Source organism: Mustela nigripes, chromosome 14 (assembly GCF_022355385.1).
Source record: "Mustela nigripes isolate SB6536 chromosome 14, MUSNIG.SB6536, whole genome shotgun sequence".
Classification (NCBI taxonomy): Eukaryota; Metazoa; Chordata; class Mammalia; order Carnivora; family Mustelidae; genus Mustela; species Mustela nigripes.
In genome coordinates this window covers 41237862-41253597 of record NC_081570.1, presented here as the reverse complement: position 1 = coordinate 41253597, position 15736 = coordinate 41237862, and the positions used below count along the sequence as shown (strand labels likewise).

General features: G+C 34.7%; 1 protein-coding gene across 1 annotated transcript in view; it reads left to right on the top strand.

Annotated features, from left to right (window-relative positions):
- NRDC (nardilysin convertase) overlaps positions 1 to 15736 on the top strand; it is a 106317-nt gene that overhangs the window by 35680 nt on the left and 54901 nt on the right. Inside the window, exons 3-4 of the mRNA XM_059374714.1 lie at positions 2678 to 2759; positions 3617 to 3770. Coding sequence (XP_059230697.1) covers positions 2678 to 2759; positions 3617 to 3770 — 236 coding nt within the window. The remainder of the gene's footprint in view (positions 1 to 2677; positions 2760 to 3616; positions 3771 to 15736) is intronic.

The window sequence follows — 15736 nt, the reverse complement described above, 5'->3', positions numbered from 1 at the left end:
AAAATACTGAAAAGAAATAATTGATACTCTATATTAAGGTCTTTATGAATAAATCCAGAACTGATACATTAACTTAATTTAAAATAGACCTCATAATTCCAAATAGAGCAATAAAAGAAAGGAAGAAATAAATCATAAAAGTCACAGAGTAGAAAGAAATCCACAGTCAAGAAACCTGAGTTCTAATTCTAATTCTGGCTCTGTCTCTATCTGGATGGTTTTATGCCTTTTCATTTTCTCATTTCTAAAACAAAAAAATTAGATTATTTACATAATTTTTTTTTTTTTTAAAGTAGTCTCTCTACCCAATGTGGGGCTTGAAATTACTTGATCATGAGAACAAGAGTTGCATGGTCTACTGACTGAGCCAGCCAGGTGTCCCTAGATTATATACATAATTTTTAATGTCCATTTTAGCTCTAAAACTGATGATGTGATAACTTCATAACTGAATATTTCCTGTCTGAAAGTTTCTGTATGTATCTATTAATTACTTTTTCCATGCTTTGAACTTCTTTATGTCTTCTGTCAACTGATAAGCAAAACTCTAGGGTTAAATTAAAAGCTTGTTTTGACAGCCAGTTTTATTGTCTAGATGTAATAAAATACCTTAGATTTACCTAACAGTTGTGAACCCCTTTGACAAATGAAGATGTGCATCCAGTATTTTGGTACCCCTTTTTATTTTGCTTAGGTGGATCAAACTCTATAAATGTTTACCTTTTCTAGAGCATCAAGATCAGATTATAGTGATCATTTAAAATGGCTTAAAGCTGCCTTTCTTTTCTGAAAACTCAGTATGATATATTGCCTCATAAGACAACAATAGCTAGTGTTCTGGATCATTTTAGAAAGGAACGCAGGAACCTAATGTAGTTTGAAGATGAAATCAAATTGTTCAGATGCAGTGGTTACACTCATGAAAGGAAAGGTCCTATGATTGTAACATTGGAAATGGTTTATATTCGTTGAATGTATAAATATCTGCAAAAGGGAAATAAAGTTAGATAGGCAAGATAAGAGGTGCCTTAAGAGTAGTTTAGGGTTTTGCATTGGTTTTATGATTTAATTTTTATTGGAAAAATGTGGGCCTTGTTTAAGGTAAATATGAGAATTAGTAAAAGAAGTAGAAAGAAATAATTTTGAGGTTTTTGGAGAATATTTACGTAATTAAGAAGGTAACTACTATTCTGAGGATCATTTTCATCCCCCTCCATTTTCCTCATCCTGAAAGGAAGTTGTTCTTGGTCTGAAAGTTTTGATAAATTAAAAAGGTTAAAATTTAAGTATGATATATACAGAATTAATGATTTGTTCAGGGGTTTCTTAAGTCAGTTCTCCAGTATGAATTTCTCAAGTATGAATTTCTTGGGTAGATAATTCTCAAGTATGAATTTCTTTTCTAGCAATCGCAGAGCCTGTTTTTGCTGTGGTCAAAGCTGACTGATAGACTGTGGTTTAAGTCAACTTATACAAAAATGTCTTCAGCCCTGCTGGTCAAGACAAGAAATCTTTATGGGGTAGTTGGAGCTGAAAGCAGGTTAGGCATCTATTAAACATCATAGAACAGGTTAGACTGTGGTTCGAAGAAGTGGATATTCCCCCATGTTTTAACTGAGTTTATGTGCCTATGTCTACAAAATGGGATTTACATTATCAAACGAGGCTGTTTGGTTCTTCTAAAAACATATTTTCATTATCTGACACATGGTTAAACTTCATACCAGGAACATGCTATTTCTTAAGAGTTCTCTTTCTAAAAGAGTAACCATTTATCAAAACGCTCTTTGATGCCAAATATGTTAGCCTTTTAAAATTGATATTTGAAAAATTGGGGGAAGTTAATAATTCAGCTTCCTATCCTCAAGGATTCAGATTGACTTATTTTCCCCTCCTGTTTTGTGTCTTTTAATTTACAAAGACATAATGGTATGCCCTAATCATTTTAAGTGGTGTACTTAATCATTTCTAAGTGACGTACCTAATCATTTTTAAGTGGTATACCTCTTGACGATCTAATTTGTTAAAAACCTTTGATTTGCCAAAGGTATTGGGGGAATATCTATTGATATATGTATTCTGTATATGAAGACATGAAGAACTAAAAAGCCTCTTTAAAATTCTATAGATTTTTAATAAAGATTTTCTTTTTTAACCATTTACTCATTTTCTTTATTAGATGTTTTCCTGACACGTATTTACCATTTTAATAAAAATGAAAATTTTTGAATAACACTGAGAAGTCTCACATCTAGTAACTGAGTTACTGAACACAGAGTCTTTAATTGCTAATTGCTAGACATATTACTTATGCAGATTTCTGAAATCTAATAAATAAGGAAATATGACTTTGTTCAGAACTCTGAAATGCTGGCAAGAAATGATATTTGGTAGGCTGGCTAGTCCCCTTCCCTTTTTTTTTTTTCTCTCTGTTTCTGCTTTTTCCCTTAGGTCTGCACCTGTTCAGCATTTGGCAGGATGGCAAGAGGAGGAGCAGCAGGGTGAAACTGACACAGTTCTGGTGAGTTTCACTTCGCTGCTCCTCCTGATACTCAGGGAAAGAATTTTATTACTTTCTGTTGGAAACCATCAGTCTCCAAGTGAATCCTTAATATGTGATGACAGTATTATTTCTTTAGGATTGACTCACTATTTGTATGTGTTCTACTTATTCCAGTCTGCAGCGGCTCTTTGTGTTGGAGTTGGGAGTTTTGCTGATCCGGATGACCTGCCCGGGCTGGCACACTTTTTGGAACACAGTAAGATCTTTGTAAAATACCATTCCTGAGTGTGTGTTTTCCTCCAGATTTGTATGAATTGATTTCAAAGATGAGTAACTGGTTTGATAGAAGTATGATATGTTTAAGAAGGTAAAAGGCTAAGAAAAAATATTTATGAATATTATAGCTAAAGACTTAAATTTAATCTCCTTAACCATATTAGTTTTGTGGATTAGGATGAAACCACTTAGAAGAATATTTTAACAAGTAGATTTTATTATTGTTCAGGTATGCTAAGGCCAACAGATCAGCAGATAATTGCCTGTCTCTAGAAATCTAGTCTTTAACTTTGGGAAGGGCTGTCTCTCCCACGGTTAGCAAGTCCCCAAGATGTCAAAGCATTAGAAATACAGAAAATTCAAAAATCTTGATTAATATCACAACAAAACAACATCTTTGGTTTAACTATAAATGTACCTAAATAAAACCTGTATGGATGCTATATAGATAGAGACAGAGATATTTTAATCCGTTTGTTTTCTTGAATTATTTATATATTTTTTCTAAGCTAATTGAGGGCAAACTTCTCTCCTTAGGAGTTATTATAATAACCATCTGCATACATGTTTATGTTGTTTGCATTTTAATGTTTTTACAAATGAAATATTTCTTAGTTTTTTTATGCTTAGTTTTTTTTAGTCTAAAACTAATATATGAGCATTATAGAAAATTACAAAAACAAATAAAATGAAGAAAGTATTATGGAGACACACTGTTGTTAACATGTTGGTATATTTTCTTCCAGTTTTTTTTTGCATTTGAGAATTTTTATCCTTGATAATAAAAGCATTGTCTTATCTCTTTGTCTTCTGTGACTTTGTGTTCTTTCCACTTAGTGGTGTTCATGGGTAGTTTGAAATACCCAGATGAAAATGGATTTGATGCCTTCCTGAAGAAACATGGGGGTAGTGATAATGCTTCAACTGACTGTGAACGTACAGTCTTTCAATTTGATGTCCAGAGAAAATACTTCAAGGAAGCCCTGGACAGGTAACTAACTCAAAATGTATATTTATTTTAATTATCTAATGACATTTTACAAATGGTAAGAGTGGATGTTGTTCTCTGGTATTTCTTTCTAAGCAGTACTCTAACTCTGTAGAATTGTCATAGTACTTTATTTGGAGAAATGAGCAAACTATTAAATGTCCTTGGTTCCTGTTCTATAATACTTGGTCTTTGTATTGAGTTTCATAAATGTAATCTGTGGTGGCTCATTATTGCAGTTATTTTTCTAATTTAGTAGAAAATACAGAAAACAGAAGCAAAAAAAGGGTATGATTGCTTCTAATTTTATCATTTAAAGATAACTATGGTTAATGTTTGGTATATAGCCATCTATATCTTTAAATGTTTATGGGATCATATTATTCATATTTTTGGGGTTTTTTTTTGTTTTCTTTTTTTAAAAATTCATATTTTTTATATTTTAATTTTTAAGTCTTAATTCCAGTATAGTTAACATACAGTGTTAAGTTTCATTTCAGGTGCACAATATGATGATTCACCAATTCTATGTATTACTCAGTGCTCATCAAGATAAGTGCACTCTTAATCCCCTTAATCTATTTCACCCATTCTCCTATCCATCTTTCCTCTGGTAACGATCCATTCTCTGTAGTTAAGAGCCGTTATTTGATTTATTCCTTTACTTCCCTTTGTTTTGTTTAAGTTTCACATATGGGTGAATCCTTTTATATTTTTAAACAAGGTATATCATTTTTACACATCATTATATAATTTATAAAACATAATATTAAGGGATTGGGTGTTATTTTTGTTGTATAAGAAGTATCATAATGTGTTCAAGTTACATATTTTTTTAAAACTTTCTGTACTTACTGCAAAATTGTTTTCTTGAAAGCTTATGTCCATGCGTTAGTAGAGTTTTGATATCAGAAAGTTGCAGACCAAAGTCTACACTAGAAAAAATGAATCATTTCATGCCAAATTCTACATAAATAAAAGATTGAAATATAAAAAAAGAAATCTTGAATTTGACCAGTATAATGTAAGCCTTTGAGGGCAGAGTTTTTTGTCTATTTTTTTCTTGTTGATATCTTTGCAGCATCAAGAATTTGATAGATAACACAGATAAATTTGTTGAATGAATTCATAGTGTTTCATTATAGAAAAAACTACCATAAATGACTAGAAAATTCTCAAAACATGACAAAAGTTCACAGTTTTCTTAAATTGTCTCTTAAGAGATTAATTTGATGCTGAAAAATTTTTTGGGTAAAATTCCGTAAGTTAAAAGTATATACCATTATTTTCAATGAAATATGTGTTCCTGAACCCCCAAATTATCAACTTTTTTGCTAAAACAATGTCAAAATCCCATTAAAATTGACCCTATTGCTTTGATAACACTATCAGAGGATATAACCTTCTGGTTTTTCTTCATTAATCTCTAATATGGCTGCTGCCTTGTTCATTGAATTATTTTATGGCTGTTTTTAATTGAATACTTAAGAACATGCTCATAGCACATACATTTGATACTCAGTGTTTCTGTAAGTGAACATTTAATCCCAAAATAACAAACAAAAGGATAGGGACAAAATAAATCAGTGAAGGCAGAGCAAATGATACTAAAGGTTATCGTTCCTGTGAACTTACAAAATCAGGAATATTCTGAGGATGATTGCATGTTTGCTCATTTCAGAGTTCTTAGTTCCCAAGGTTCACAAAATCCAAACAGGTCTTTGTATGTGTAAAGAAATCTTAAGCAGTAGTCAGGTTGAATTCTTATGACTTTATATTTTATTACAAAAACAAAAGTAGCCCCCAAGATAAACACACCAGTACCCCTCCGACCCCCACCCTCCCCGCCAAGAAAACCCCCATTTGGTTATATCTAAATATAAAGAAGGAAGAAGGGACACCTGGGTGGCTCAGTGGGTTGAAGCCTCTGCCTCAGCTCAGGTTATGATCCCAGGATCCTGGGATCAAGCCCCGCATCAAGCTCTCTGCTGGGCAGGGAGCCTGCTTCCCACTCTCTCTCTCTGCCTTCTTGTGATCTCTGTCTGTCAAATAAATAAATAAAATCTTAAAAAAAATAAGGAAGAAACCCATTTCATTGGAAAAAAGATTAGGCAAAGGGTATGTTGAACAAATTCTGACCACCTCAGATTTGATGAAATATGGTATAAAGTTTAGTTAAAGAACTTGATGGATTTCTTCATTCTGTATATTTCTGATTTAAGGATGGCTTTAGGAAATCAAAAGATAATTATATATTTGTTTCTACTTACAAAAAAAGAACCTACCAGATAAGAATACTACATTAGTAGTATTAGTAGAAGAAATTAATAAGAATATCAAATCATGCATATATGACAGATGATAGTGGTAGAGGATTAAGTATTGCATCTGCTATAATAAGTATGATAATATTATACTTCTACAGTTACTAAGGAATAAAATGTCTTTGGTTTGTTTGCAAAGGACTCATATAGCATGCATTGAGTATGCCAGTATTTTTTAATAATTGGTCAGTAAAATTCAATTCCTTCACATAAGTCACATTATTTGTTAGTATCTTGGATCACTTAAGTAAAAAGTTGAGGAAATGACTGAATTTTTACTCTGGTAAGTAAGTGAGAATGGAAGCTGCTTTTCTCCTGGTGGCATTTACTAATTTCAGTATATTTGGACTTGGCCTTATCATTATCTCAGGCCAAGGGCAAGAAATATCAAAGCCTTGGATGTCCACAAAGTGGGATGTCTAACAGGAGACCCTTATACTAAGCTGGGACTCAGGTCGAGGAAATGGATCAGACATCCAAAGGAATTACAGCCTATTTTCAGAATTCCTGAGTTTTCTGGTGAACTTCAAGCCTTGATTGTGATTTAACACAGCCCAGAATTGGTAGTATTCTTGGATCCCTGAGAGAAGCAATCACAATTCTTTAAAAAGAAAATGCTTCCATTGATGCATAAATGGAAGAAGAATATATGAAATATCTATAGATAGATGTAGACAATGGAATATTATGCAGCCATGGGAAAGAAGGAAATCTTTACATTTGCAACAACATGAATGAACCCAGAGGACTTTAAACTAAGTGAAATAAACCACACAGAAAAAGACAAATACTGTATGATCTCACCCATGTGGAACCAATTTTTTTTTAAAAAGGAAAAGAAAGAAAAAATCCGAATTGATTGAAACAGAGTGGGATGGTGGTTACCAGAGGCTAGATATTGGGAAGATGGGAAGATGCTGGTCAAAGGGCATACACTTTCAGTTGTAAGTTCTGAAGATACAATGTTCAGCATGCGTGCTGACCATGATAATACTGTAATGTACACTTGAAATTTGCTAAGAGAATAGATCTTCAGCATTCACATAGACACACACACACACAGAGGAAATTAAGTAAGGTGATGGATGTGTTAATTGTGGTAATAATTTCACAAAGTATATGTATATCACATCATGTTATATACTTTATTTTCATAAAATATTTTATTTATTTATTTGAGAGGGAGAGGGAGAAGCAGACTCCTTGCTGAGCAGAGAGCCTGACATGGGGCTTGATCCCAGGACCCTGAGATCATGACCTGAGCTGAAGACAGATGCTTAACTGACTGAGCTACCCAGGTGCTCCTGTACATTTCATTTTTTTATTTTTAAAGATTTTATTTATTTATTTGACAGATAGATAGCAAGAGAGGGAACACAAGCAGGTGTAGTGGTAGAGGGAGAAGCAGGCTTTCTGCTGAGCAGGGAGCCCGATGTGGAGCTTGATCCTAGGACCCTGGGATCATGACCTGAACCAAAGGCATTTGCTTAAGGACTGAGCCACACAGGCACCCTGTACATTCTAAATATATGTAATTTTGGGGATGCCTGGGTGGCTCAGTTGGTTAAGCATCTGATTCTTGGTCTCCGCTCAGGTCTTGATCTCAGGGTCATGAGTTTAAGAATTGCATTGGGCTCCATGCTAGGTATGAAGCCTACTTAAAAAAAAAAAAAAAAAGGAAAAAAGTATATAATTTTGTTCAATTGTACTTCAAATAAATCTGCAGAAGAGGGGGAAAAAACCCCAAGAAAATGCTTTATCCTAGGCCTTATATTATTGCTTATATAAATAGCTTTCCAAGTAAAATGATCACCATTCAGTCAAATGTAAGGAGACCCACAAAACAAGACATGAATGAGAACAGAAAGACCTTTAATTCATTGGAGATCTTAAGCATTGGAATAGGTAGACACAAATTATAAAAATGATTATACTTTCTGTTTTAAATAAATAAGGCATTGGGGTGTTTGAGTGGCTTGCTTGGTTGAGCATTGACTATTGATTTTAGCTCAGGTCGTGATCTCAGAGTCTTGGGATTGAGCCCTGCATCAGGCTTCCTGCTCAGTGGTGAGTCTGTTTGAGGATTCTCTCCTTCTGCCCCTCCCCACATTCACAGGCTCTCTCTAAAATAAATCTTAAAAAAAGAAGGCACAAGTTTGAATACAGTTGCAAGTAATAGGAAACTATAACATGTGACCTATGAGATTTGGAAAATAAAAATAAAAACATCTTGAACTGAGATATGATGATTAAAATTGAAAACTTAATGGATTGGTTTAAGAAAAGAGTAGGTACAGATGAAGATAGAATTAGTGAACTGGAAGATAGGCCAAAAGAAATTCAAAATACAACATAAAGAGGGGAAAATACAGAGAAAAGGAGAAAAAAGGGGTATAGAAGATAGAGCAGAAATGTCGAGTGGAGTCCTAGAAGGAGGAGAGAGAAAAATGGAGAGGACATAGTATTTGAAGGGTTGATCACTGGAAATTTTTCAGAACATCAAGTCAGATGTTACAGAAATCTAACAGATTCCAAAAGTGCACATTAAAAGAAATCCATATATAGAGAAACAGTCATCCTGCAGAAAACCAAATATAGGAAATCTTTGCCAGATAAACAGGCAGAATTCCTCCAAAGGAATATTAAATTGCTAGATGACTATTTAGCAGCAGTAGTAGAAGGTGAAGGACAGTGGGATATCTGCAGTAGCCTAAAAGGAAATAAGTACCAACCACAAATTCTACATCAAACAAAAATATGTTTTAAGAATGATTGTAAAATAGATCTTCAGACACACAGTCGAGTTTGCCACCAGCCAAGTAGGAAATTCTAAAGAATTTATTTCAGGTAGAAGGAAAATGAAGGTCAGAGATAAAAAAAAGAACAATGAAAGTCATTTTATATGAGTAAATATAAATGAACATTGATTTAATCAATAATTATGAAATTTAAAAAGGTACATAGAATTAAAGCAAAAATAGTATATCAGTCAGTAGTAATATAAATGAAGAAAATTTATTTTGGGGGGTAAGGTTTTGATTAACATTAGACATTGTTAAGTTAAAAGGATACATGGAATATTTTTTAGGGTAACTTCTAAAAGGACAGAATTTGAGGGGCTCCTGGGTGTCTCATTTGGTTAAGGATCTGACTTCTGCTTAGGTTAGGATCTCAGGGTCTTGGGATCAAGCCCCACATCAGGCTCTGTGCTTAGTGGGGATTCTGCTTCTCCCTGTCTCTCTTCCTCTGCCCCTATCTCCACTTGCGCTCTCTCTCTCAAATAAATCTTTGAAAATATAAAAAATTAAAATAAAAGAACAGAATTTGAGTGTAAAAATTCCAAACGAGTACAGGGAAAACGTTTGGAATTGTTTTTTAAAAACAATTAAGTGATAAGTTAGGTGGCACCAATTCTTAGTTCTAAGGGAACTCACAAAATAAGATGAGAATCAAGGAAGGCTTGCTTTCTGAAAGAAGTGGTGTTTCTGGGATCCAAAGGATGAGTAGGAACTGCCTTAGGCTAGAGGCAGTCCATGAGCTTAGACCCCTTTTTAATGACTGTGATGGAGTATCTGCTTTCTAATAAATCTCTTTCAAGTGATGAGAATTGAAGCTGGGACATGGCTGCCCAGTTTGATATTTTCAGCCTCCCTTGCAGTGAGGTATGGACTTGGGGAAAGTCTTGCCAATGAAGTGTGAGTGGAAGTAAGATGATCTCTGACCCTACACCTCAGCTGGAAAGGAAAAAACTTTTGAAAATCTTGTGTTGAAAATGTCAGAGTCATTATCATCCGGAGTCTCTGAAAGTCTGAATGGAGGAGAGATATCTACTGACCTGGTTCATCTATCTTGGACTGTCATAGTAGCAGGAAATAAACTTCTGTCTTCTTTGAGTCATGACATTTTTGGCTCCTTTGTTACAGCAGTTAATATATGTCTTTGCATATGTGTGTGTGTCTTTGTGTGTGTTTGCATGTATACATGTGTGGGGGTTTTTTTGTTTTTGTTTTTGTTTTTACAAAAATAGAATATTTGGGCGCCTGGGTGGCTTAGTGGATTAAAGCCTCTGCCTTCAGCTCAGATCATGATCTCAGGGTCCTGGGATTGAGCGCAGGGCTCAATGCATGGGGGGGGGGTCTCTGCTCAGCAGGGAGCCTGCTTCACCCCCCCCCCCGCCTGCCTCTCTGCCTATTTGTGATCTCTGTATGTCAAATAAATAAATAAAATAAAATAAAATAGAATTGTACCATATGTACTATTTCACTTAACAAATCCATAGTATCTATATCTGTATATATATTTTTAAGATCTTATTTGCTTATTTGACAGAGAGAGATAGCACAAGAAGGGGGAGCAGCAGGGAAAGGGAGAGGGAGAAGCAGGCTCCCTGCTGAGGACCCTGGGATCATGACCTGAGCTCAAGGGAGACACTTGTTTAAATGACTGAGCCACCCAGGCATGCCTCAATAGATCTATTTCCATGATTTTTTGAACCTTTAAGTTGAAAGAATAGTACAAATACACACTACATTTTATCTTGTCAACTTGCTTTATCTCTCACTCTGTATATTCTTTTTCTGAACAATTTCAAAGTGACCAGGCTTTATGATGCTTCACCCTTAAATACTTCAGTATGCATCTCCATCGAAACAGACATTCTTCTGCAATACCAGCACTGCGGCAATACTAGTGCCTTAAGAAAATTTAATCATCCCTTACATTATCTAATATGTAGAGCGTATTCAGTCTGAATTGTCCTCCGTTTTTCTTTTAGTTGTCTTGATCTATGATCCAATCGAGGTACATGCATTGCATGTAGTACATCTCTTTAGTTCTCTGTCATTTTTGCTTTTTTTTTTTAAATCATTTTTACTGTTTTGAAGAGTCCTAGAATACCTTATTTTCTGAATTTGATTCACTCATAATAAAATTCATGTTAATAAAAAAAATTTCTCTTAAATAATGAATTCAGAGGAAAAAATGGGAGAGACAGAAACAGAACACGCAATGAATATAGTACAAAGGGGAAGGGGGAAGATGTAGATCCATATATATCAGTAATTACTGTTAAATGTATATGAATTAACATTCAGTTAAAAGATAAACATTATTTTCAAACCTGGTTTTCAAGATTTAGATATAAACATAAAAATACAAAAAGGTTGAAAGTAAGAGGGTCATAAAATAATATATCATGCGGATAGATACACCAGTGTAAAGAAGGCTAGAGTACTTACATTGATATCAGAAAAAATAGGTATTTTAAGGCTTAAGCAAAAAGAAATTTACTGTTGTTCAAGGCTTACTTCATGGTGTTGAAAATTTAACTAGGGAGACATATTTGTTTTAAATTTGAACACATCTAATTAACATAGCCTCAAAATAAATCAGATATAAGGACAGATGCACAAATAGCCAACCTCTGTGGGATATTTAACATTTCCTTTTCAGTAATTGAGATAACAACCATTTCCGTGGTTTCCAGGTTACAAATTTTTCCAGGTGTAATAGAATGCTTTAAAAGTTTGACCAGGGATGCCTGGGTGGCTCAGTTGGTTAAGCGGCTGCCTTTGGCTCAGGTCATGGTCCCAGCATCCTGGGATCGAGTCCCACATTGGGCTCCTTGCTCAGCAGGGAGCCTGCTTCTCCCTTTGCCTCTGTCTGCCATTCTGTCTGCCTGTGCTAGCTCGTGCTCTCTCTCTCTCACAAAAAAAAAAAAAAAGAAAAGAAAAAGTTTGACCATATTTTAAGCCACAGATTCAGTCCAAATTTCAAAACACTGGAGTCCTATTACATTTTCTGATCACAGTACACTGTTAAAATTCAGCTAGGAATCAATAGCAGAAAGATAGCTACAACACCCACTTTTTTTTTGGAAATTAAATATACTAGTATGAAATAATGGGTAAAAGGGGGAGAAAGCATGTCTGAAATTAGAAAATATTTGGCATTGAATTATAAAAATATGGAGTATTGTGAGATGTAGGTATAGTAATACTTCAAGGGAAATGTATAATCTTAACTGCATATGTTATTTATTTTTTTTTTTTTAAGATTTTACTTATTTATTTATTTGACAGAGAAATACACAGTGAGAGAAGGAACAGAAGCAGGAGAAGTGGGAGAGAGAGAAACAGGGTTCCTGCAGAGCAGGGAGCCCGATGAGGGGCTGGATCCCCAGACCCTGGGGTCATGACCTGAGCTGAAGGCAGCCGCTTAATGACAGCCACCAGGTGCCCCACTAACTGCATATGTTAGAAGAGAAGAATGCCTTAAAGTTTATGAGCTAGACAGTCTCAGGAAGTCTGAGCAAAATATGCCCAAAGAAGGTATAAGGAAATGATAAAAATAGGAGCAGAAATTAAAATGTAAAGCAAACTGACATCACCAGGAAGGGTGAAGTAAAAGTCTGTCTGAAAAGCCTGGCCTTTATAAGAGCAATGAGAACATTGCCAAAACTCATCAAAATCATTTTTTCAGAATGCTGGATATTTAAGAAGCTCAGCAGATTGTAGAAAAGAATAAGTTTAATGACATCCACAAGACATAGTATAGTTAACTTTTTGAAAGCCAAATATAAAGGGAATATTGAAACTAGCAAGTCAGAAGCAGGGTTGCCTGGGTGGCTCAGTGGGTTGGGTGTCTGCCTTTGGCTGGGTTCATGGTCTTGGGGACCTGAGATCGAGTCCCTCATTGGGCTTCCTGCTCAGGAGAGTCTGCTGCTCCCACTGCTTTTGCTTGTGCTTTCTCTCTCTCAAACAGTCTTAAAAAAAAAAAAAAAAAGTCAGAAGAAGCTCTTATACAAGATAATCTTAATAAACAGCTAATTTCCCATTGCAACCTTGGAGGCAAGAAGGCAATGGTAATTACATTAAAGCTGCTGTAGATTATAATCCAAGAATTCTTAAAAAAATTTTTTTTTATTAACTTATAATGAATTATTTGTCGGAGGGGTACAGGCGTGTGAATCATCAGGCTTAACACATTTCACAGCACTCACCATAGAGCATACCCTCCCCAGTGTCCATAACCCAATCACCCTATCCCTATCTCCCAGCTCCCAGCAACCCTCAGTTTGTTTTGTGAGATTAAGAGTCTCTTATGGGGGCGCCTGGGTGGCTCAGTGGGTTAAAGCCTCTGCCTTTGGCTCGGGTCATGATCCTGGGCTCCTGGGATTGGGCCCGCATCAGGCGCTCTGCTTGGCAGGAAGCCTGCTTCCTCCTCTCTCTCTCTGCCTGCCTCTCTGCCTACTTGTGATCTCTGTCTGTCAAATAAATAAAAATCTTTAACCAAAAAAAAAAAAAAAAAAAAAAAAGAGTCTCTTATGGTTTGTCTCCCTCCCGGTCCCATCTTGTTTCATTTTTCCAGGAATTCTATTTTAAAGATTACTTTTTTTTTTTACACATACAGCAAAAGTTTTTTAGTTTTTTATTTTAATTCTAGTATAGTTAACGTACAGTGTTAAATTAGTTTCAGGTGTACGATACCCTGATTCAACAATTCTGTGTAGTACTCAGTGCTCATCAAGATAAGTGTACTCATAATCCCCTTCATCTGTTTTCATCCATTTCTCTACCTACTTACCCTCTAGTAACCATCAGTTTGTTCTCTAAGAGTCTTGTTTTTTGGTTTGTTTCTTTTGTTTGTTTGTTTCTTAAATTCCACATATTAATGAAAATCATAACAGTATTTTTTTCCCCTCTGGTTGACTTATTTATTACACTTAGCCTTATTCTCTCTACATCCACCCATGTTATTGCAAATGGCAGGATTTCCTGTTTTTATGGCTGAGTAATATTCTGTTGTATGTATGTGTATATATACAAAATCATCTTTATCCATTTGTCTGTTGATGGACACTTGGATGGCTTCCGTAATTTGGCTATTACAAATAATGCTGCCATAAACATAGGCAATTAGTGTTTTCATATTTGTGTAAATGCCCAGTAGTGCAGTTACTAGATCATATGGGAATTCTATATTTAGTTTTTTGAGGAACTTTTAAACTGTTTTCCACAGTGGCTGTATAGGTTTGTATTCCCACCAGTAGTGCACGAGGGTTCCTTTTTCTCCACATCCTTGTCAATACTTATTGTTTCTTGTGTTTTTGATTTTAGCCATTCTGACAATGAGATGATATCTCATTGTGGTTTTGATTTGAATTTCCCTGATGGTGAGTGATACTGAGCATCTTTTCATGTCTTTTGGCCATCTGTATGTTTTCTTTGGAGAATGTCTGTTCATGTCCTCTGTCCATTTTTAACTGGATTATTTGTTTTGTTTTATATGAGTTCTTTATATATTTTAGATACTAATCCTTCATCAGATATATCATTTGCAAATATTTTTTCCTATTAATAGTAGGTTGTCTGTTGGTTTTGTCGACTGTTTCTGTCTTTGTGTGGAAACTTTATATTTTTGGTGTGATCCTAATAGTTATTTTTGGTCCCTCTATAGGAGACATATCTAGAAAAATGTTGTTACAGCCAGTATCAGAGAAATTACTGCTTGTGCTTTCTTCTAGGATTTTTATTGTTGCAGGTCTGACATTTAGGCGCTTAATCCATTTTAAGTTTATTTTTGTGTATGATGTAAGAAAGTGGTTCAGTTTCACTATTTTGCAGGTAGCTGTCCAGTTTTCCCAGCACCATTGGTTAAAGAGACTATCTTTTCTCCATTGCATATTCTTACCTCCTTTGTTGAAGATTAATGGATCATATAATCGTGGGTTTATTTGTGGGTTCTCTGTTCCATTCCATTGATCTATGTGTCTGTTTTTGTGCCAGTACCATACTGTTTTGACTACTACAGCTTTGTAGTATATCTTGATGCCTGGTTTTGTTTTTCTTTTTCAAGATTATGTTGGCTGTTTGGGGTCTTGTCTGGTTTTGTACAAATTTTAGGATTATTTGTTCTAGTTCTGTGAAAAATGCTGTTGGTGTTTTGATAAGGATTGCATTAAATCTGTAGATTGCTTTGGGTAGTATGGGCATTTTAACAATATTTTTCTTTTAATCCCTGAGCATGGAATATCTATCTATTTGTGTCATCTTCAGTTTCTTTCATCAGTGTTTTATAGTTTTCAGAGTACAGTTCTTTCAACTCCTTAAGTTTATTCCTAGGTATTTTATTATTTTTGGTGTAATTGTAAGTGGGATTGTTTTATTAGATTTTTGGTGCTTATTATTAGTGTATAGAAATGCAATGCATTACTGTATATTGATTTTTGTATCCTGCAACTTTACTGAATTCATTCATCAGTTCTAGGAATTTTTTGGTGGAGTCTTTTGAGTTTTCTATATATAGTATCATGTCATCAACAAATAGTGCAAGTTTTACTTTTTCCTTACTAATTTGAATGCGTTTTATTTCTTCTCATTGTCTAATTATTGTGGCTAGGACTTTCAGGATTGTGTTGTATAAATGTGGTGAGAATGGACATACTTGTCTTGTTTGGACCTTAGGAGCAAAGCTCTTAGTTTTTCCCCATTGAATATGATGTTAGCTGTGTGTTTTTCAAATTCAGTCTTAAAATGTTGAGGTATATTCCCTCTAACCTAATTTGTTGAGGTTTTTTTTTTTTTTTTTAAATCATGAATGGGTCTTGTACTTTGTCAAATGCTTTTCCTGTATCTATTGAAATGA